Source organism: Phocoena phocoena, chromosome 4 (assembly GCF_963924675.1).
Source record: "Phocoena phocoena chromosome 4, mPhoPho1.1, whole genome shotgun sequence".
Classification (NCBI taxonomy): Eukaryota; Metazoa; Chordata; class Mammalia; order Artiodactyla; family Phocoenidae; genus Phocoena; species Phocoena phocoena.
In genome coordinates this window covers 61,875,718-61,898,786 of record NC_089222.1, presented here as the reverse complement: position 1 = coordinate 61,898,786, position 23,069 = coordinate 61,875,718, and the positions used below count along the sequence as shown (strand labels likewise).

The following is a 23,069-nucleotide window of genomic DNA, read 5'->3' as shown; positions in this document are numbered from 1 at the left end:
CCCTCTGAAATCTGCATTCCCGTCTTCCAGTCACATGTCTGGTCCCTGACACCCTATTCATTGCTCCAGCCACACAAGCCTCCTTCAGTCCCTCAAATGAGCCATATTTCTTCCCACCCCAGGACCTTCGTATGTGTTGTTTTCTCTGCCAGTGAGGCTTGCCCCCATCTCCATTCCTGTTCCGAACTCCACCCCCTCCTCCTGTTTGCCTGGCCAGGTCCCAGGTCAAGGAGCCCCTTGACCTTCCCTCCCAGCCTTTCCCTGACCAGACTAAACCTGATCCTCTTCCTCTTACCTGCATTGTGTCCTCTGTTTTTCCTTCTTGGCCTTTATCACAGCTGTCGTTAAGTGTGTGAATGTATGTTTGATGTTTGTCTCTTCCTCTAGACAGAGACACTTGTCCTATTTACTGATGTATAGGCAGCTTCACCTCAAAGCATGGCACATAGTGGGCATTCAGTAAGTCTTTGAATGAATGAATGATATTGTGTATCTGGTCTGCCTCAAGGGGTGCTATGATTATATGAAAGTTTTAAGGGACAATATAAAAATAGTTCATAAATGTATAGAAGGGGTATTATCATACTCTAATAATTATATAAACTTAAGGAAACTTTTATTTCTTACTGTATACATCTGTTGTATATTTTGTCTCTGTTGTCAAATTGTACATTTTTGGCATTAACTACATTTAAGGTTACTATTGTTGCTAATATTAATACTGTGACTAACGCCTCTTGCCTTCTAACCCAAGGCACTTTAATTTCACTCTGTGTGTTTTATACATAAAAGTCAAGTTTTGGTACCCTCCTCCTGCGAAAGGTTCCAAACTGGCTTATTTTTGTAACATAGACATGAGCTGCTGCTTCTGTTTCTCAATTCTTGCATTGTTCTTAGGAGTCAGCATTTTTATTTATAATAATAAGATGACCCAGCAGCAGTTCTGTATAGTGTACTAGTGTGTGCCAGCTGTGTGGTCTTTTAAGCATGTAATATCCCTTCAACAGGCAGATGAAGCACATTCCATCGGCCCCGCTCCCTCACAGCAGAGCTACCTTTCTATGGAGAAGATCATTCAAGTGGCCAAGATCTCCGCTGCACAGGTAAAAGAGTCATGAAGAAATTTGCATTGCAGGGACTTCCCTGGCGGTCCATTGGTTAGGATTCTGCGCTTCTAATGCAGGGGCCGCAGGTTCCATCCCTGGTTGGGGAGCTAGGATCCCACATGCCACGTGGTGTGGCCCCAGAAAAGAAGAAATTTGCATAGCAAAAGGAATAAGGGTTTTTTTTTGTTTTTTTGTTTTTGTGGTACGCGGGCCTCTCACTGTTGTGGCCCCTCCCGCCGCGGAGCACAGGCTCCCGACGCACAGGCTCAGCAGCCACAGCTCACGGGCCCAGCCGCTCCGCGGCATGTGGGATCCTTCCGGACCGGGGCACGAACCCGTGTCCCCTGCATCGGCAGGCGGACTCTCAACCACTGCGCCCCAAGGAATAAGTTTTGTACAGGTTACACAAAATTGCTTATTATTTACAGAACTCGTTCTCTATGTTTAGCTGTTTCCAAGATTTTTACATTTCATTATGGGATTGTTATTGTAAAGTAGGCGTGTCGCTTCTCACTCCTCAGCCACTCTACCGTCTTACTGAGTCCTGTGCACTTTAGATCTTTGGGGAAACAGGTGGAGGGAGGGTTTAATTACAAATTTAAATTAAGAGGGAATTCAGCTCTTCTACCTTCAGAGCCAGATCCTAGGAACATCGGATTCTTTGGGAGAAATAGGTGGTGCTCTAAATTACAAGGAAAAATAGAATCAAGAAAGAAATCCTTTTCCCTCTTGACTTCCCAGTCTCATTCTAAGGCCCCGCTCCCTGTTTTCCAATATCCCAGACTCAAAAGTTTGCTGTTACTGTATCTGTCATCCTTCAAAATAAAATAGGAACCAACTTGTGTTGAATCTTTCTTTGAAATGTCTCCAGAAGTTGTTCTTTTTAATCACACAGCCAGACCTTATGATCTCTTATCTGGATTTCTGATTCTCAGCTGGTTTCCCTACTTCTAAATCCCTTGCCTATCCAATGAGTTGTGCCAGATAGATAACTGCTAGCAGTTGTTTTTACTGCAAGACAGATGTAAGACAGATGTTTCTTAAACCCTTGTTTCATTATTATCACCTGCTTTTTTCTTTTTTCCTCAATAACTTCACCCCTTTCTCATCCTATTCCCCAGTGAGTAAATCTTTTGTGGTTACAAGATACAGTTCAAACTCTTCAGCCTAGCCTTTAAGAGTTTCCAGTATTTGTCAAAACTTACTTCTCATTGCCACTTGTTTCTAATGGTTGCAATGAACTTTTCTGTGTCTTTACACATCATGCTTATTTCTCTAGGCATCTGCTTATATTGTTCCGTGTGCTGGAAATGCTCTTTTCCTCCTTCTCATATCATTCATGCATTTATTCACTCAGCAAACGTTACTTGGTCTCCTCCTTTGTGCCAGCTTCTAAGCATGTATGCAGGGACTTCCAGTGGTAAAGGATCCGCCTTCAAATGCAGGGGACACAGGTTCGATCCCTGGTTGGGGAACTAAGATACCCCACGCCATGGGGCAACTAAGCCCACATGCTCTACAGACCATGCGCCGCAACAATTGAGTCCACGCACTCTGGAGCCTGCACACCACAACTAGAGAGAAGCCTGAGCACCGCAACAAAAGATCCCACATGCCGCAACGAAGATCCCGCGTGCCGTAACTAAGACCTGATGCAGCCAAATAAATAAATATTTTTTTAAAAAGCATGTATGAAAAAAAAAAAAGAAAGCATGTATGCAGCAATGACTAACACGGTTTATACCCTATGTCTGAAGCTACACTCTTGTAGGTGAGGCAGAAAATAAATATTGTGTTGACCCAAAAGTTTGTTTGTAAGATGTTACGGAAAAACCTGAACGAACTTTTGGGCCAACCCAATATTTAAATGGGTAAAGAACTAATATAACTCGGAATGTTATAAGTGGTGGGAAGAAAATAAAGCCAGATAAGGGGGTAAAGACTGGTTAGGGAATGCTTTTAAATAGGGTGATCAGTGGAGGCCTCTTTGAAGAGGTGACACTTGAACAGGGACCTGCCTGATGAGAAGGAGCCAGCCATATGAAGCACTTGACGAGGAAGGTTCAGTCACATGGGAGGACGCTGAGATGAGTATAAACTTGTGTTCAAGGGACAAAAATATTCAGTGTGGATGGAGTGAAGGCAATGAGGGGCTGTGTCATTCAGGATCCACTTAGTAAAACTGAAATTCCATTAGATATTTCAACAGAGGGAGATTAATTTAGGGATTAGTTCTACCAGTGTTAGAGGACTAGAAGAGAAAAAAGTATTTTGAAATTACCTAATGATAAAACTACAGATACTGATAACGACCCCTTGGGCTGAGGAAGAGGTTGGAGGAAGGACCTTCTGCAGCTCTTGCTCAGTTCTCTATGGAGGGGCCCTACCTGGCTGCAGGGAGCATAATGAGGCTGATTCTGGAAGTTCCAAAAGAGACTAAACACGGGAACTGCTGCTGCCCAGGGTGGAAGAACAGGAAGCTTCCCTGGCTTCCAGTTTCCCTACAGTGACCCCTGCTGGTGGAACCTGATAGGAAACCAACTGGCAAGAACAGTAATTTGCAGGGCCCTGTCGCCAAACTCACTATGGAAGGTTGGGTTTGGAGCTGGAAAACCAACTGACACAGGAGGAAAGTGGTAGATGATGAAGCTGAGAGTGGTAGAGGCAGCATCATTTAGAGCATTATAGGCCTTAGTAAGGAGTTTGCATTTCATTCTAAGTAGCTATTGGAGGATTTTTAGCAGGGGAGGGAGGTGATCTGATTTATATTTTACAAAGATCATGTGGCTGCCCGTGGGGAATAGGCTAGTGGGATGGGGCAAAGGTGGGGTGGTAACAAACACAGCAGGCAGAATAATTAAGAGTCGATTGCAGTAGTCTTGCCCTTCACTGGCACTGGAATTACTGCCTCTTACAATTACTTTCTTGACTCTCTAGTCACACTGATGTCTCCCTTTTCCTTTAGCATTTGCTTTCCTGTTCCTGTCATCTTTATACATAATTAGCCATTTTCTTGTTTAACGATTTTAATGCATATCATGACTCCTCAACTCAATTGAGCTCCGTTTAAGAGAAGAACCCACAACTGAGACTTATTTTCTCTACCTCCTAACATTCCCATGACCTGGCACAGAGGGTTATTAATTTGAATTAATGAATATATGCAGTTGTTTTGTATGTATGTGTTTCTGCATCTATGCTCTCTTCTTTAGAATCAGAGTTTCTAGACTGAACAATGGCGGCACTAATTTATACACACAGGTATTTAAAATATGCTTGTTTCTAAAGCTTTTTAGTTATCATTTGGAGTAAAAGGCCCTTAGGAATCCAGGGACGTTAACATAATTGTCACTTTGTACTTATTGCATGTTTGAGCTTACATTAGACAGTATTATTACCGCTGTTTTACAAATATAAACTGCACAGGATACGTGAAACCCAAAATCATCTAGTCTCACTACTCAAAGTGTGGTCCATGGCATCATTTGGTAGAAATGCAGCTTCTTAGGCCACACTCCAAACCTACTGTAATTTACATTTTTATGCATAATTTGCATTTTTTCAAGGTCCTCAGGCACTTTGAAAGCAAAACGCATCTCATCATTGAAAGAGAAAGAATTAAACAAAAGTATCCTGACTCTCAGCCCTATTACCTATGTCTTTAAGTAACGACTATAGCAAATTTATGATATGTTACTTGTTAATTAACAATTATGATATGTTAATTCTGGAGAATTTGTGAACTCTGTCTATCTGGATTAGTATTATGTTAGATGTTATGTTAATAACACAAACAATGAGAAAAGAGTAAATAATTTTCACACATTTTGCCTGGATATTCAAGATTTGAGGTGACTTGCAACATTACAGATAGTGGTTAAGACTAAGATAAAAACAAAAAATAAGTAATATGGGACTATTATTGGGGCATAGTGGTTGGAATTAAGTCAGAAAACTTAGGCCAAAGAAAGCTTCTTTAGTTCTTCCTGGCAGCCCTGATCAAAAAGTAAATTTGGTGGGTTACAATTTATAGGGCTCTTTAATAAGAGGATATTTATCAATTAAGGGAGCAAACCTTGCCCTCACTTTGACTTGGAAGCAGAATCATATTGATCCTTCTAATAAAGCAGCGGTCCCCAGCCTTTTGTGACACCAGGGACTGGTTTCGTGGAAGACAATTTTTCCACAAACCAGGTGCAGGGTAGGGAGATGGTTTGGGGATGATTCAAGCACATTACATTTATTGTGTACTTTATTTCTATTATTATTACATTGTAATATATAATAAAATAATTAGACAACTCACCATAATGCAAAACCAGTGGGAGTCCTGAGCTTGTTTTCACTTGCCACTCACCAATAGGGGTTTTTTGGTTTCTTTGGATTTTTTAAAATTTATTTATGTATTTATTTAGTTTTGGCGGCATTGGGTCTTCGTTGCTGTGTGGGCTTTCTCTAGTTGTGGTGAACAGGGGCTACTCTTTCATTGCGGTGGCTTCTCTTGTTGCGGAGCACGGGCTCTAGGTGCAAGGGCTTCAGTAGTTGTGGCACACGGGCTCAGTAGTTGTGGCGCATGGGCTTAGTTAATCCGCGGCATGTGGGATCTTCCCGGACCAGGGCTCGAACCTGCGTCCCCTGCATTGGCAGGTGGATCCTTAACCACTGTGCCACAAGGGAAGCCCACTGGTAGGGTTTTAATATATGTCTGCAAGCAATTGATTTATTATGGTCTCTCTACAGTCAAACCTCTCTGCTGATGATGATCTGTATTTGCAGCCGCTCCCCAGCTAGATCCCTCGCATGCGCAGTTCACAGTAGGGTTCGCACTCCCATGAGACTCTAATGCTGACGCTGATCTGACAGGAGGTGGAGCTCAGGCAGTAACACGAGCAATGGGGAGTGGCTGTAAATACAGATGAAGCTTTGCTCGCTGGCCCCCTGCTCCCCTCCTGCTGTGCAGCCTGGTTCCTAACAGGCCATGGACTGGTACCAGTCTGTGACCCAGGGGTTGGGGACCCCTATAATAAAGGACATTGAATGACATGTGCATAGTGATTTTGAAAGAAGTTTGCCAAAAATGTAGAATTCTTTTTTTTTATACAAATAGAATTTTTAAAGGGTATGTTCCATTTACAGTTATTACAAAATATTGGCTATATTCTCCATGTTGTACAATATATTCTTGTAGCTTATTTTATACATAATAGTTTATACCTCTTAATCTCCTATCCAAATTTTGCCCCTTCTGTTTTCCCTCTCCCCACTGGTAACCACTAGTTTGTTCTCTATATCTGTGAGTCTGCTTGTTTGTTTTTTGGGCCGCACAGCACAGCTTATGGGATCTTAGTTGCCCAATCAGGGATCGAACCCGGGCTCCTGGCAGTGAGAGCACCAAGTCCTAACCACTAGACCACCAGGGAATTCCCTGCTTCTTTTTTGTTATATTTGCTAGTTTGTTGTATTTTTTAGATTTCCTCATATAAGTGATATTATAAAGTGTTTGTCTTTCTCTGTCTGACTTATTTCACTTAACATAATGCTCTCCAAGTCCATCCATGTTGCTGCAGATGGCAAATTTTCATTCTTTTTTATGGCCAAGTAGTATTCCATTGTGTACATATACCACATCTTCTGTATCCAGTCATCTATTGATGGGCACTTATGTTACTTCCAGATCTTGGCAATTGTAAATAATGCTGCTATGAACATTGGGGTACAGGTATCTTTTCAAATTAGTGTCTTTATTTTTTTCAGATATATACCTGGGAGTGGAATTGCTGGGTCATATGGTAGTTCAATTTTTAGTTTTTTGAGAAACCTCCATACTGTTTTCCACAGTGGCTGCACCGATTTACATTCCCACCAACAGTGTACAGGTGTTCCCTTTTCTCCATATCCTCGCCAACATTTGTTATTTCTGTTCTTTTTGATGGTAGCCATTCTGACAGTTGTGAGGTGATATCTCATTGTGGTTTTTATTTGCATTTCCCTGATGATTAGTGAAGTTGAGCATCTTTTCATGTGCCTGTTGGCCATCTGCATTTCCTCTTTGGAAAAATGTCTATTCAGTTCTTCTGCCCATTTTTTAATAGGGTTGTTTGTTTTTTTGATGTTGAGTTGTATGAGCTGTTTATATATGTTGGATATTCATTGCTTATCAATCATATCATTTGCAAACATTTTCTCCCATTCAATAGGTTGTCTTTTAGTTTTGGCAATGGTTTCCTTTGCTGTGTAAAAGCTTTTAAGTTTAATTTGGTTCCATTTGTTTATTTTTGCTTTTATTTACTTTAGGAAATGAATCAAAAAAAATATTGCTGCAATTTATGTCAAAGAGTGTTCTGCCTGTGTCTTCCTCTAGGAGTTTACAGTATCTGGTCTTACATTTAGGTCTTTAATCCATTTTGAGTTTATTTTTATATATGGTGTTAGAGAATGTTCTAATTTTATTCTTTTACATGTAGGTGTCCAGTTTTCCCACCACTTATTGAAGAGACTGTCTTTTCTCCATTGTATATTCTTGCCTCTTTGTCGTAGATTGATTGACAAGTGTGTGGGGTTTTTTTCTGGGCTCTCTATCCTGTTCCATTGATCTGTGTGTCTCTTTTTGTGCCAGTACCATACTGCTTTGACTACTGTAGCTCTGTAGTATAGTCTGAAGTCAGGGAGCATGATTCCTCTATCTCTGTTCTTTCTCAAGTTTGTTTTGGCTATTTGGGGTCTTTTGTGTTTCCATGTAGACTTCTAAATGTGGCCATTTTAACATAGGCGTTTTTGTAGATGCTAGAGTAAAATTTACACTTGAGCTAAATTTCTGGTGATTTGCCTGGTAACATGGCTGTATTGAGAGAATCTAAAAGATGTAGTGGTAAGCACGCTCATTAGGCTAGTCCTCTTGACAGTTTTCTCAGGCCTTCTCTGGCTGGGAAAGAGGTAGTAGTAGTAAGTGCTCGCTGAAGATTAGAATCACTGAGGAGCCTTTTAAAGAGAATGTTGATATAGTACTGTGGGAGGGGCCTAAAGTCACCTGGAAGGGAGCTTTATGCTCTCTGGTGGAAAGCTAGTGCTTATTTTTTGAGCTGAGTGTTGTCTACACAGGTGTATTCAATTTATGAAAACTATGTTTATAAAAGCTGTATACTTATAATGTGCACTTTTTTGTAAGTATATTATTCTTTAGTGAAAAGCTTTTGCCAGACCTCACTTATTCCCTTAGTTATCTGGATTAGCTTCTGAACATGAATGTTTTGTAAAAGTGCTCCAGTTTCTTTTAATGTGCCACCAGGAATGAATAACTTTGTTTGAGATGTTTCAAAATCACTGACAAATAACTTTAATGAATATAGCAAGTTATTTAACTAAATACTGGTCATCTATGTGGGTGACCAAAAGGAAATCCAAATGTCATAAGAATCACAGATTGGGGTAGGAAATTCTTGGTAATAAGAATTTGAAAAAAAAAAAAGAATTTTTGAGGGAGTTCCCTGGTGGTCCAACGGTTAGGATTCCAGACTTAAACTGCCGGGGGCCCAGGTTTGATCCCTGGTCGGGGAACTAAGATCTTACAAGCCACGCAACGCGGCCAAAAATTTTAAAATGTTAAAAAAAAAAAAAGAATTTGAAGAGTATGGCTTGTCCCCTCCACCACGGAAAGGACACATCTCATTTTTGCTGAAGACGGAGCTAATAACAACAACAACAACTTTGGACCTGTGCATATGCTTGAACAAGCACAGAGCAGAATAGACACAAACTAAAAGCATGGAAGAAATTATTTTGGCAGAGATTTAAGGGTAGGAGATGATGCCAGTTTTCTGTCTTTATTGTTAAAGGCATATTAGTCCTATGGGATGAACAATCTAAACAGGCTTACAATCCTGTGATCCACCAGGGTGAATTGGCAGCTAGATACATGCCTGATGGCTTGGAATTAGCCCGCTGGTAATAGAAGCATTATTAGATTTACTTTTTTTTTTTTTTTTTTTTTTTTGCCGTACGCGGACCTCTCACTGTTGTGGCCTCTCCCGTTGCGGAGCACAGGCTCCGGGCGCACAGGCTCAGCGGCCATGGCTCACGGGCCTAACCGCTCCGCGGCATGTGGGATCTTCCCGGACCGGGGCACGAACCCGTGTCCCCTGCATCAGCAGGCGGACTCTCAACCACTGCGCACCAGGGAAGCCCTAGATTTCCTTTTTAATCCATTCAAATGCTCGAGGATACTGTGGTTTGGATATATTAAAGTGTTCACCCTAAGAGAAATTAGTTAAACTTCTTGAGGCCATTCCCATAATGTGTTTGAATATTATTTTTTGCAAGGAGACAGCAGCTTTTCTTCTTAGTTATGAAGGGAGAGTATTTATCTAGTTAATCAGGGTTCTGTCAAATTAAGTATCTGTTCCAAAAGAAAGGAGGCTAGCAACCAACACTTTGAAAATGAAATTAAGGAAACAGTTACATTTGTAATAACATCAAAGAAAATCAAATACTTAGTAATAAAGTTAGCAAAAGCAATTCAAGACCTATGTACTGAAAACTATAAAACATTGCTGAGAAAAATTAATGAAGACTTGTACATACATGTTTATAACAGCATTACTCATAATAGCCAGAAACTGGGAAAAATCCAAATTAATAAAAAACAAAATATGATATATCCATACAATCTGTAAACAAATGTGCTGTATTCATCCATGTTGTGGCATGCATCAGTATTTCATTTTTCGTTTGAGGGTGAGCCACAGAAAATTATGCTAAGTTTAAGAAGCCATACATATAAGGCTACGGACTATATGGTTCCATGTGTGAGACTTCTAAAAGAGGCGAAATTAGAGAAAAAGCAGGTCAGTAGTTGCCTGGTTCTGTGAGCAAGGATTGATCATTTATGCACATGGGTACATAGGAAATTCTGGTAGAAGTGTTCTAAAACTGGATTATATTTATAGTCCAGTTATAGCACAATTGTATAAATTTGCTAAATTCATCAAATTGGAAATGAGTGAATGTTATGCATTGTAAAGCATACCTTTAAAAAAGCTGTTAAAAAACCAGGGAGGACTGGGATGTAGACCTGTTTTACTTTGCCTAATATAAATAGTATATGACATTTCATGAAAAATGACTAAAATTAAACTTTGGTTTAAAAGGAGCAAAACTCCAGGCTGACATCAAAATGTGATTATTTAGCATTTTATTCACTATCTAGCATTTTGCTGTTTGCTGTCACTAAGATGTGGGTTTTTCTATTCACATGAGTTTCCCAGACATCTGAAGCTTACTGCTTTTATTTTGAAATGTTCTTTGGACATATCTATTTTGAAATAGGGTTGGATACGCTTTTTATTTTTACATTCACTTGGTTAAAATTAAACATACTTAATTATTATTTTAAAAGAACAAAAATGCCCTCAGAACTATTGAAGTTGGAGAGTTGCCTTATTCCTCACTAAACCATTTAAGCCTTTTTGCTTTCCTCTGTTTCCTCCCTTTTCACTGTCAGCATGTTTCTCTTAGCAATCTTGCTGTCATTCAGTTACTGATTTTCCTCTTCTGTGGCCTAGAAAGCCAAGTAAATAAATTTCTTAAAACTCTGAGTAAGTTGCAAGTGATTAGGTTAAAATATGAGGGGGGTCCTCTCTCACTGAAGTATATATAGACTTTAGTACTCTATGAACTTTTGTTTGCTTCTTAGCTTTTTTTCTGGAAAGGTAGCATCGGCAGATAGTGACCTGAAGCTAAATGAGTTAATATCATTCTAGGGTGCTCTTTTCAGCTTGTGGATATGTGGTTTCAGTTCTAGGCCAGCTTTATATGGAGACACTGCAAACAACCACCCACTCCCCTTACCACTCTGAAGCCCTTTACTCCTGCTTGCTGATATTACTTGACATTTCGTGTATATTGGGCTGGCCAAAAGTTTCATTCGGTTTTTTCTGTAAGGTGGCTCTAGTAGCACTTAGTTGTCTTTAACTTCATTTGAAACAATTTTGTTAGATTGTATGTGACAGCTGTCATATCAGCGTGCATTTGAAAAAGATTTATCGGGCTTCCCTGGTGGCGCAGTGGTTGAGAACCTGCCTGCCGATGCAGGGGATACGGGTTCATGCCCCAGTCTGGGAAGATCCCACATGCTGCGGAGCGGCTGGGCCCGTGAGCCATGGCCGCTGGGCCTGCGCGTCCGGAGCCTGTGCTTCGCAACAGGAGAGGCCACAACAGTGAGAGGCCTGCATACCGCAAAAAAAAAATAATAATAATAATAAATAAAAAAGACATCAAAATTGCTGAATTTTTGTGTAGCCATTTTAATACTGAAGATGGAAGAAAAATAGCAACATTTTTGGCATATTATGCTTTATTATTTCAAGAAAGGTAAAAATGCAACTGAAACCAAAAAAAAAGACTTGTGCAGTGTATGGAGAAGGTGCTGTGACTGATTGAACATGTCAAAAGTGGTTTGCGAAACTTTGTGCTGGAGATTTCTCACTGGACGATGCTCCACTGTCGGGTAGACCAGTTAAAGTTGATAGCGATCAAATCGAGACATTAATTGAGAACAATCAACATTATACCACGCGGGAGACAGCCGACATACTCAAAATATCCTAATCAAGCGTTGAAAATCATTCGCACCAGCTTGTTTATGTTAATTGCTTTGATGTTTGGGTTCCACATAAGTTAAGCAAAAAAAAATATTTTCGCATGTGATTCTCTACCTAAACATAACGAAAATGTTCAGTTTTTAAAACAAATTGTGATGGGTGATGAAAAGTGGATACTGTACAATAATGTGGAACGGAAGAGATCGTGGGGCAAGTGAAATGAACCACCACCAACCACACCAAAGGCCGGTCTTCATCCAAAGAAGGTGATGTTGTATATATGGTGGGGTTGGAAGAGAGTCCTCTATTATGAGCTCCTTCTGGAAAACCAAACGAGTAATTCCAACAAGTACTGCTCCCAATTAGACCAACTAAAAGCAGCACTCGATGAAAAGCGTCCAGAATTAGTCAACAGAAAATGCATAATCTTCTGTCAGAATAACGCAAGACCGCATGTTTCTTTGTTGACCAGGCAAAAACTGTTACAGCTTGGCTGGGAAGTTCTGATTTATCCACCATATTCACCAGACATTGCACCTTCGGATTTCCATTTATTTTAGTCTTTACAAAATTCTCTTAATGGAAAAAATTTCAATCCCCTGGAAGACTGTAAAATGCACCTGGAACAGTTCTTTGCTCAAAAAGATAAAAAGTTTTGGGAAGATGGAATTATGAAGTTGCCTGAAAAATGGCAGAAGGTAGTGGAACAAAAGGGTGAATATGTTGTTCAATGAAGTTCATGGTGAAAATGAAAAATGTGTCTTTTATTTTTACTTAAAAACCAAAGGCACTTTTTGGCCAACCCAATACCTAAAAGAATTTAAAGCAGGAACTCAAACAGGTATTTGAACACCAGTGTTCATAGTGGCATTATTCACAATAGCCAAAAGATGGAAACAATCCACACGTCCATCAACAGGTGAATGGATGAACAAAATGTGGAATATACCTGCAGTGGATCATTATTCAGCCATAAAAAGTAACGAAATTGTGATACATGGATCAACCTTGAAAAACATCATGCTAAATAAAATAAGCCAGAGACAAATGGACAAATATTGTATGATTCCACTTTTATCAGGTACGGAGAATAGGCAGATTCATAGAGATGGCAAGTAAAATAGAGGTTATCGGGGAATGGGGAATTACTAGAGTTTCTAGAGTATAGAGTTTCTTTGCGGGATGATGGATGATGGTAATGGTTGCACAAGTTTGTGAATGTACTTAATGCCACTGAGCTATACACTGAACAGTGGTTAAAATGGTAAATTTGATGTGTGTATTACCATAATGAAAAGAAATATAGATGTTTCTGGTTTGAGTAAGGCTTTAGAACTTTAGTATTAAAGTTCTAAAGAAACCCCTCTTTAGAAACATATTCTGATAGAGACCATAGTATACCTATCACCAGTATAGGGAGAGGCCTCCCCAGAGGAAGATTCCATCACCTGCATCAGAGTCTGCCAGGGGAGCACTAGAAGGTTTATCCTTTCATTTCTCCTTTCTAGGCTATCCATCCGGGATATGGTTTTCTCTCAGAAAACATGGAATTTGCCGAACTGTGTAAGCAAGAAGGAATTATTTTTATAGGTCCTCCTTCATCAGCAATTAGAGACATGGGTATAAAGAGGTATGAGTTTATATCTTTTTTTTTTTTTTTTTTTTTTTTTTGCGGTATGCGGGCCTCTCACTGTTGTGGCCTCTCCCGTTGCGGAGCACAGGCTCAGCGGCCATGGCTCACGGGCCCAGCCGCTCCGCGGCATGTGGGATCTTCCCGGACCGGGGCACGAACCTGTGTCCCCTGCATCGGCAGGCGGACTCTCAACCACTGCGCACTAGGGAAGCCCAAGTTTATATCTTTTAAATACAGCCATAGGAAGACTAATTGAAATGGTTTGTTTTAACTATAATAGACATGTTAATTATACCCTTTTGTCATCATAGGCAAAAGTTATTTATTTGCCACTACAGTGAGTTACAGAAAATATTCAACTAATTAGTGTTTCTAATCAATATGTTAATCAGTTTGGGGGGATTAAAAACAAGGTGAGATGAGCTACCACATGAAAACTGGATTGAGAAAACTAATAGATATTTTGACATTTGTATTAATATTTGTTGTCTCAGACTATAGTCCTTTTACCTATGGAATGTTTTATTTTTAAACTTCCATTGTATTTTATAGACTAGGAAGTATTTGTGTTTCTCTTGTATGAAATAATCCATAGATTTAGGACATCGTGGTTTTTTTATTCTAAAGCACAGCCAAATCCATCATGGCTGCTGCTGGAGTGCCTGTTGTGGAAGGTTATCACGGTGAGGACCAATCAGACCAGTGCCTGAAAGAGCATGCTGGGAGAGTCGGTTACCCTGTCATGATTAAAGCCATCCGTGGTGGAGGAGGAAAAGTAAGATTGCGCATGCTCGTGTTTTCCATTTTGGGCTATCTAATTTGTTTTACTTACGTTGTAGTCGTAACTATCTTTCCATATTAGGGTATGAGGATCATTAGATCCGAAAAAGAATTTCAAGAGCAATTAGAATCAGCGCGGAGAGAAGCTAAGAAGTCTTTCAATGATGATGCGATGCTGATTGAGAAGTTTGTGGACACACCAAGGTGGGTTCAGCTTTTTTTTCTGACTCAAAATTTTTTTAATTAATTAATTTTTGGCTGCGTTGGGTCTTCGTTGCTGTGCGTGGGCTTTTCTCTAGTTGCGGCAAGTGGGGGCTACCCTTCGTTGTGGTGCGCGGGCTTCTCGTTGCAGTGGCTTCTCTTGTTGCGGAGCACGGGCTCTAGGCGCCCGGGCTTCAGTAGTGGTGGCACGTGGGCTCAGTAGTTGTGGCTTGCGGGCTCCAGAGCTCAGGCTCAGTAATTGTGGCGCACGGACGTAGTTGCTCTGTGGCATGTGAGATCTTCCCGGACCAGCGATCGAACCCGTGTCCTCTGCACTGGCAGGTGGATTCTTAACCACTGCGCCACGAGGGAAGTCCTCAATTCATTTCTTGTTGATGGAATTTAGAGTCTTTTCAAAATAAAAAAAATTCTTGTAAGAAGCTAAGCTCTATCTTACAGATAAAGCATCATTTGAGATGCTCAGAAAATGGTAATAGTTAGCCAAATTGAATTGTAAGTGATATGTTAACAAATATACTAATAGCTCATCCTTATATTGCACTTAACCATGTGCCAGGTTCTAAGTATTTTACATATACTAAGTAGTAATCTTGCTATCCTTCTATTTCTAGTCTAATTCCTGCAACAATCCCATTAGGTGGACCCTGTTCCCATTTTTCAGGTGAAAATACTGAGCAACAGAGTGGTCATCTGACTTGCCTGACGTCTCCCAGCTGGGAAGTGGTGAAGCTGGGATTTGAATCTAGGCAGTTTGACTCCAGAATTCACACTCTAAGTGACCACACCGAACTGCTTCTCTGGGTACCACTATAGCAGATACTATGTGGATTTCTAATTTATTTTATTATCAGGAATTTTATTTTCATGTGTATTGCTTAAAATAAGATATTGATTATAAAAGCTTCTTGTTTCATAGATTTTGTGTTAAATACACACACACACACACACACACACACACACACACACACACACACATATAAACCTGTAAGTCAAGTGACTTTATAGAGAAAAATTCATTTGGGGAGCATGACCAGAGAGAGATTTACCTTGAAGGTAATGAACTAAAGCTTCAGGCCCTTCTCTTGCATGAACCTCTTTGAAGAACCTGTACCCAATTTTGTACTCATCTTAAAGTGGGCTCCCAAATTGTTTTTGTTTCAAGCCCTACAAAACTTAGAACTGTCCCTGAGCATGGCACAGTAATTAAATTCATTTAGAATGTGATAGTTAAAAAAAAGAGCACAACGTATGCCACCTATTAGTGGGAAATAAGGCAAAAATGGAGGAAGTTCTAAGGTGAATTGAAGGTTCCTTTCCACAGTAGCTTTCAGAAAAGGATAGGCTAACTATCCACATTGGCATACTCTTGAGTTAAAATTGTCGTGGAGACAACAGCCAGCTATTTCAGTGACTGTAACTCAATGCCTGCAACATTTTTGAAGATGTAGATTCTTTACTTGTGAAATGTTAGCTAAATATTACCTCACGTTGTAATTTATACTCTCAATACCTGGGAAGCTCCTGGGAATCAAGGACCTGGTAGTTTCTTTCTATTTTCCCATATATATTACCTGGCATTATTTTCTTCATGATAGGCATCAGTAATATTTTTTTAAATATAGAAATAATATGAATACATTACAAACTTGGAAAATACAAGAGATGGAAAACCAAGTCAGTCATAAGCTCATTCTCCTAGTATAAGTATTAGCATTTCTACATATTTCTCTTCTGTGTTTTCTAGTAATAACATTTCAATATCATGATAATCACTATTTCATATTCTGCTAAGTAATTATCTGTTGAGTTAATGGAGTACCAGAAGACTGTCCGGGTGGTGCTGATAACTGAGAAAAGTAGAAATCAAGATGTATTATATAATAAATCTGATCAGAACTATTGAGCTTATCTGAAAGGTTGGGATAGATAACAATCTTCAAAGTGTACTATTTTAGAGAATGAAAAAAAAATCAGATTCCTTCCTCACTTCATATTCAGTGCACATTCTAGAGGGATTAAAAATGTGGGAGGGTATCATGATCCCTGTTACAGATGGAGAAGCAGGGCCAGAAGGTGAAGTATCGACCAGTTCTCAGAGTCACGTCTGCCTGCCGATGCCTGTCTGGCTGCTCCAGGGCCTCCAGTAACTGACCTTGTATAGCGCCTTCATGAGCAGAAGACTCAGATCCAGCTCCTGACCTAACACACACAGGAATCATGAGACCAGGACCCATTTCCCAGGCATGTGACCTGGACAGTTGCACAGGGCCCTAAGCTCGGAAGGGTCCATATTTGGTTTAATACCCCGTGGAGGCATTTTAAAATTCTTAATAACATTTTAAAAGGGGCCCTGCATTTTCATTTTGCAGTGGATCCATAAATTATGTAATGGGTCCTGCATGTGACTTTGGACGAGAAAAGGAACAGATGAGATGAGGAGATCTGGCTGGGGCAGCCACAGAGGAAGCAGAGGCCAGGGGTTGTGAGGGCCCTCTCTTCTCGGTTCTCAGCAGATCCCTCCATCCCCTGCTTTGAAAGGAAACAATGGCTCCTGCTTAAGAGGCTTAACCTCGCCAGCCTTTTGGGTCAAGCAGATTCTGCATATGAGTCATGTCATATGATATTTGTCTTTCTCTGTCTGACTTCACTTCGTATGATGGTCTCCGGTTTCATCCATGTTGCTGCAGATGGCATTGTTTCGTTCTTTTTGGTGGCTGAGTGATGTTCCATTGATATGTGTACCTCATCTTCTTTGTCCATTCGTCTGTTGATGGACATTTGGGTTGCTTCCATGTCCTGCCTATCGTAAACAGCACTACAGTGAACAGAGGTGCATGTATCCTTTGAACCATGTTTTTCTCTGGATATATACCCAAGAGTAGGATTGCTGGATCGTATGGTAGCTCCATTTTTAGCTTCTTGGGGAGCCTCCATGCTGTTCTCCATAGTGGTTGTGCCAGTTTACATTCCCACCAATAGTGCGGGAGGGCTCCCTTTCCTCCACACCTTCTCTAGCAGTTACTGTTTGTGGATTTTTTCATGATGGCCGCTCTGACCGGGGTGAGGTGATGCCTCATTGTAGTTTTGATTTGCATTTCTCAATTACACTGTTTTTATGTGAAAAAGAAATGGGACTTTTTTTTTTTTTTTTTTTAACCTTTGGGTAAAACCTATAGGGAGGTCTATTTTAGTTAGATCTTTGTAACACAGCAGGTGAGGGAGAGTTTTGCGAATGTTTTTAAAGACAGTTGAGCGAGGGGGAGATGTTTCCAGAGGGTTGTGGAGTCTCCTCTGGGCCGAACCATGGAAGCCACGCAGGCCACTCCTGCTCTGTCCAGTGGAAGACTGGCTACTGCATGTTCATCTTACTGATAAAACTTCTAGGAGGCAAATATTTGTCAAAGCCAATGCCATGGGGCTTCCCTGGTGGCACAGTGGTGAAGAATCCATCTGCCAATGCGCGGGACACGGGTTCAAGCCCTGGTCCAGGAAGATCCCACATGCCGCGGAGCAACTAAGCCCGTGTGCCACAACTACTGAGCCTGCGCTCTAGAGCCCGTGCTCCACAACAAGAGAAGCCACCGCAATGAGAAGCCCACGCACCTCAACGAAGGGTAGCCCCCACTCGCGGCAACTAGAGAAAAGCCCATGCACAGCAACAAAGACCCAACGCAGCCAATAAATAAATAAATAAAATCTATTTTAAAAAACTGTGAATAGGAAAATAAAAACTTTAGAACTCTTAGAAAATATCAAGGCATTCCTACTAGAAACCAGCTGCATCTGTCCATCTAGCCAGACCCCAGCAGTGGCTGAATTGGAGTGACTGGGATTTGATGTACTTCTTGGTTCTCAGACACTGTGCTCCAAAATCTCTAAGTTAGATAAAGCAACACAGAAAAGGATCATCAGAAAAAGGAAACTAACAAGGGTGATTTGACAACCGCAGAAATCCTAACAGAACACAGATCCTCAATGAGCTTCCCTTGTAAACAACCAAAGGAAAGTGTTTCCGACTTCTGAGAAGTCAGGAAAGAGCTATGTTGTGCTCCTGGTGTGGCCCCCGTATGTTCACTTCAGAACCTAGAGTTCCTGCTCTAGTGCCTTCTTCCCTGGAGCAGCTAAAGGATAAGGGAGAGTCAGCGGACGTGGTAAAGTTTTACAATTGGAATTTGAAAAACAAACAGCTCAGCTCCAACATGCAAAGAGCATAGAAGTTGTTACACCCAAAAAGCAAGTAAAAATCTGAACAAAATAAAAATCAATGAATTTTAGACCCATCAGAGAACTGAGGCCACAAGGCAAACCACCACCCTGAAATCTGGGCAGGCAAGTGAAGACAGCAAATCACAGCCAAGATCAGCTAACCTGGAGCAGAAGCTGCAGGAGCCATAACCTGATAGGGACACTTAAATGGGAATTTTGACAAATTACTAGAGGCTGCGTGTGGACTGGCTTGATGGTGATGGCCCAGTGTTAGGGGGAACCCCAAATTTTCATAGATTTTTCCTCCAAGGACACCACCAAGTTCTCAAAGTGAAAATCCAAGAAAAATTCCCTCACATTTTGGGGCAGGAGGAGGAAAAAAGAAACCATTCTGAAATAGACCCAGAGCTGTCTGTTCTCCCTACCAAAGGCCAGCACTCTAAGGGAAACTTTGCCAGAGCCTTTTCTGTCCCGGGGGAAGGGCAGTTAGCCAACTCTAGTCTTCCTGTTTCACGTAAGGGAAGAAAAAAAAAAAAAAGGTAAGAAACACTTCTGAGGCACACAGGGACACAGACCCACTGAAAGACCGAGATTTAATCCTAAGATTATAGAATGCTTTCCCTCGCCCACACCCTACTGCCATGTCACCAGGGCTCCTATATAATAACCAGGTTACAACTGAAAGAGCTGCAAGACACAGACTCTGTTAAGGAGTTCTTAGGGAAACCCAAAGACAAAAGGAGAAAAAACAAAACAAGGACGCTAGAGGGAACTGAAGCCTCTGGCACCTGTAGCTACTGCAGACATTAAACACAGCCTGCCTCCTAGCCAGGCTAACATAAAATCTCACATGAAAGTTTTGTTCACCTCAGTTCCTGTTCTGTGACACATTAGGCCTGGCATTTAACCAAAAAAAATTACAGGGCGTGCTAAAAGACAAGAAAAGTATGGTCTGAAGAGAAAAAGCAAGCATCAGAACCAGACTGAAATATGACACAAATTTTGGAATTATCCGGTTTAGAATTTAAAGTAACTAATATGTTAAGGGCCCTAATGGAGCAGTAGGTTACATGCAAGAACATATGGGTAATGTAAGCAGAGAGATGGAAACTCTAAGAAAAAAAATCAAAAGAAAATGCCAGGAATCAGAAACATTGTAACAGAAATGAGGAATGCATTTGATGGACTCAGGGTAGACTGGACACAGCTGAGAAAAGAAACAGTGACCTTGAACTTGTGTCAGTGGAAACTTCCCAAATTGAAATGCAAAGAGAAATAATGAAAACAAACAAACAGAACATAATATCTGAGAATTGTGGGACAATTTTAAAAGGTGTAATATATGCATCATTTGAATACTACAAGGGGAAGAAAGAAAGAGGCAGGAGAAATATTTGAAGTAATAATGGCCAAGATATTTCCAAAATTAATGACATACACCAAATTATAGAACCAGGAAGTTCAGGGTATACCAAAAGCAGGATAAATGTCAAAAATTTTTTGAATCATATTAAAACGGCAGGAAACCAAAGACAAAAAAAGTCTTGAAAAAAGCTACAAGGGAAAAACACCTTATCTATAGAGGAGCAAGGATAAGAAATACATCAGACATAGCTAGTAGGAAGCAGCCACATAGCACAGTGAGTTCAACTCAGTGCTTTGTGACCACCTAGAGAGGTGGGATAGGGAGGGTGGGACGGAGAAGCAAGAGGGAGGAGATATGGGGATATATGTATATGTATAGCTGTACACTTTGTTGTACAGCAGAAACCTACACACCACTGTAAAGCAATTATACTCCAATAAAAATGTTAAAAAAAAAAAGAAGAAGAGGGCTTCCCTGGTGGCGCAGTGGTTGGGAGTCCGCCTGACGATGCAGGGGACACGGGTTCGTGCCCTGGTCCAGGAAGATCCCACATGCCGCGGAGCGGCTGGGCCCGTGAGCCATGGCCGCTGAGCCTGCGCGTCCGGAGCCTGTGCTCCGCAACGGGAGAGGCCACAGCAGTGAGAGGCCCGCGTACCGCAAAAAAAAAAAAAAAGAAGAATAGTGGGTCGTGAACAAATTTAAAAAAAAAAGAAATACATCAGACTTAAGAATAGAGTGGACTGTTGAAATAAACACTGCATATTTTCAAGCAAAAAAAAAGAATAGAGTGGAGTAAAATATTTATAAAGGGTTGAAAGAAAAAAAATCAACCTATAAATTCTGTGTCCGGTGAAATTATCCTTCACACTTGAAGGAGAAATAAGGACTTCCTCAGACAAGCAAAAATTGAGGGATTTTGTCACCAGTAGACTTGCTTTACAAGAAATGGTTAAGTTCTTCAGGGAGAAGGAAAATGATGCAGGTCAGAAACTTGGATCTCTTTAAAGAAAGGAAGAGTGATTGAGAAAGAATAAACAAAGGCAAAATAAAATCTCTTGGTTTTTTTATTCTTAATTGATCTCACAGATAAGTTTATTCAAAATAATAATAGCAAGAATGTGTTTGGTGTTAGTAGCTTAAGGGCAAGTAAAAATAGGAGGAAAGATCAAGGAAGCACATCCAAAAGGAAGAAATCAGCTCCTATTATTTTGTCAAGAGAATATGTTGGACAAGTTGGGAAATTTTTAAATGGAACATTCAGTAGAAATGATATATCAAGAAAAAAAATTCTTCCAAGTGGTTTAATGAAGTGTTTCATGAGGTAAACAGAAAGGAAGAGAAATGAGCCACTGTGCTGAAATAGTACATTTATAAGACTTATGGGTTTTTAAAAAAATTTCTTCTATGTTTGACAATTTTTATTTTAAAAACTCAACAGAGGGCTTCCCTGGTGGCGCAGTGGTTGAGAGTCCGCCTGCCGATGCAGCGGACACGGGTTCGTGCCCCGGTCCGGGAAGATCCCACATACCACGGAGCGGCTGGGCCCGTAAGCCACAACTACTGAGCCTGCGCATCTGGAGCCTGTGCTCCGCAACAAGAGAGGCTGCGATAGTGAGAGACCTGCGCACCGCAATGAAGAGTGGCCCCCGCTTGCCACAACTAGAGAAAGCCCTCGCACAGAAACGAAGACCCAACACAGCAAAAATAAATAAATTAATTAATAAACTCCTACCCCCAACATCTTCAAAAAAAAAAAAAAAACTCAACAGAAAAAAAATGTTTGCTGGTCACTCATTTCTGTATTATGGTGGTGAATGTGTGAGGTGATCTACGGTGTGAACATATCAAAATGAATCTCCTGAGAAGAATGCTTTCATGTTCACCAAATGGTCTGTGTTACCCTTATTTTCTTAAGTGTTATGTGCATTTACTCTTTTTTTAAAAAAAATAAAGTTATTTATTTATTTATTTTTGGCTGTGTTGGGTGTTCGTTGCTGCACACGGGCTTTTCTCTAGTTGCAGTGAGCAGGCTTCTCATTGCAGTGGCTTCTCTTGTTGTGGAGCACGGGCTCTAGGCACACGGGCTTCAGTAGTTGTGGCATGAGGGCTCAATAGTTGTGGCGCATGGGCTTAGTTGCTCCGTGGCATGTGGGATCTTCCTGGACCAGGGCTCGAACCCATGTCCCCTGCATTGGCAGGTGGATTCTTAACCACTGTGCCACCAGGGAAGTCCTGCATTTACTCTTAATATGATTTCTGATAATTTTACTATTTTACACTCAACATTAAAGTTCCTTATCTTGTTTTTTATGATTTAATGTTAGTATATTCTTAAAAAATGAATGATCCATATAAATTTATTTCTTAACCTTTCTATGGATGAGCCATTATAATTTCCAGTCTGCCTTAGTTTATAAAATCTGACTGTAAGAGTTGCTTTTTTAAAATCCCCTGATCATAAAAATATGTTTTCATTGACTTTTTGAGGATACATGAATTGTGACTGTAACTTGTAATTCTGATGTATTCAGACTTATCAGTCTTTTCCTTGGCAGTTTGTACTTGTGGCTTGCCCCTACTGTGAGGTCATAAATATGGTCTCCAGTGTTTTCTGTCTTTTTTCTCACTCATTTCATATATATAATTTTTTTTCTTGAATGTTCAACCTGCAAATGGAAGCTTCTCATTGGGTTTTTAAATAGGCATGTGGAAGTCCAGGTGTTTGGTGACCACCATGGCAATGCTGTGTACTTGTTTGAAAGAGACTGTAGTGTACAGAGGAGACATCAGAAGATCATTGAGGAGGCCCCAGGGGTAAGGATCTTGTAAAGAAATTTGTCAACTTCTGTATATTGTAAATCTCAGTCACTGACTTTTGGGTCAGAAATCTGTGAAGCTAGTATTCCCCCAAAGTCCTGCTGAACAACCATTCCCCAGTAGTAATACAGCCTCACTGCAGTGTTGGGGATGAGGAAGGGTTGATATTCTGGGGCTGCCATACTGAGGGCGCACTAAGACCATGATCCTTCTGGGTGGTATCTGGGAAAATTTGCTCTGATCCAAGTAGTATCTGACTTACAGTGAACAGCTACCATTTCCATGCAGATTTTAAATTGTAATTAACTAGCGTGTTTGAGGAATGGAATGGTCTTGTTCATTGA

At 40.6% G+C, this 23,069-nt stretch overlaps 1 protein-coding gene across 2 annotated transcripts in view; it reads left to right on the top strand.

The window, feature by feature from the left end:
* Positions 1–23,069, top strand: part of MCCC1 (methylcrotonyl-CoA carboxylase subunit 1) — a 65,231-nt gene that overhangs the window by 7,592 nt on the left and 34,570 nt on the right. Inside the window, exons 4-8 of one of the 2 annotated variants that reach the window (XM_065876151.1) lie at positions 1,008–1,103; positions 13,210–13,331; positions 13,962–14,109; positions 14,197–14,318; positions 22,611–22,722. In XM_065876151.1, coding sequence (XP_065732223.1) covers positions 1,008–1,103; positions 13,210–13,331; positions 13,962–14,109; positions 14,197–14,318; positions 22,611–22,722 — 600 coding nt within the window. The remainder of the gene's footprint in view (positions 1–1,007; positions 1,104–13,209; positions 13,332–13,961; positions 14,110–14,196; positions 14,319–22,610; positions 22,723–23,069) is intronic. The other variant, XM_065876152.1, reaches the window with a different exon arrangement.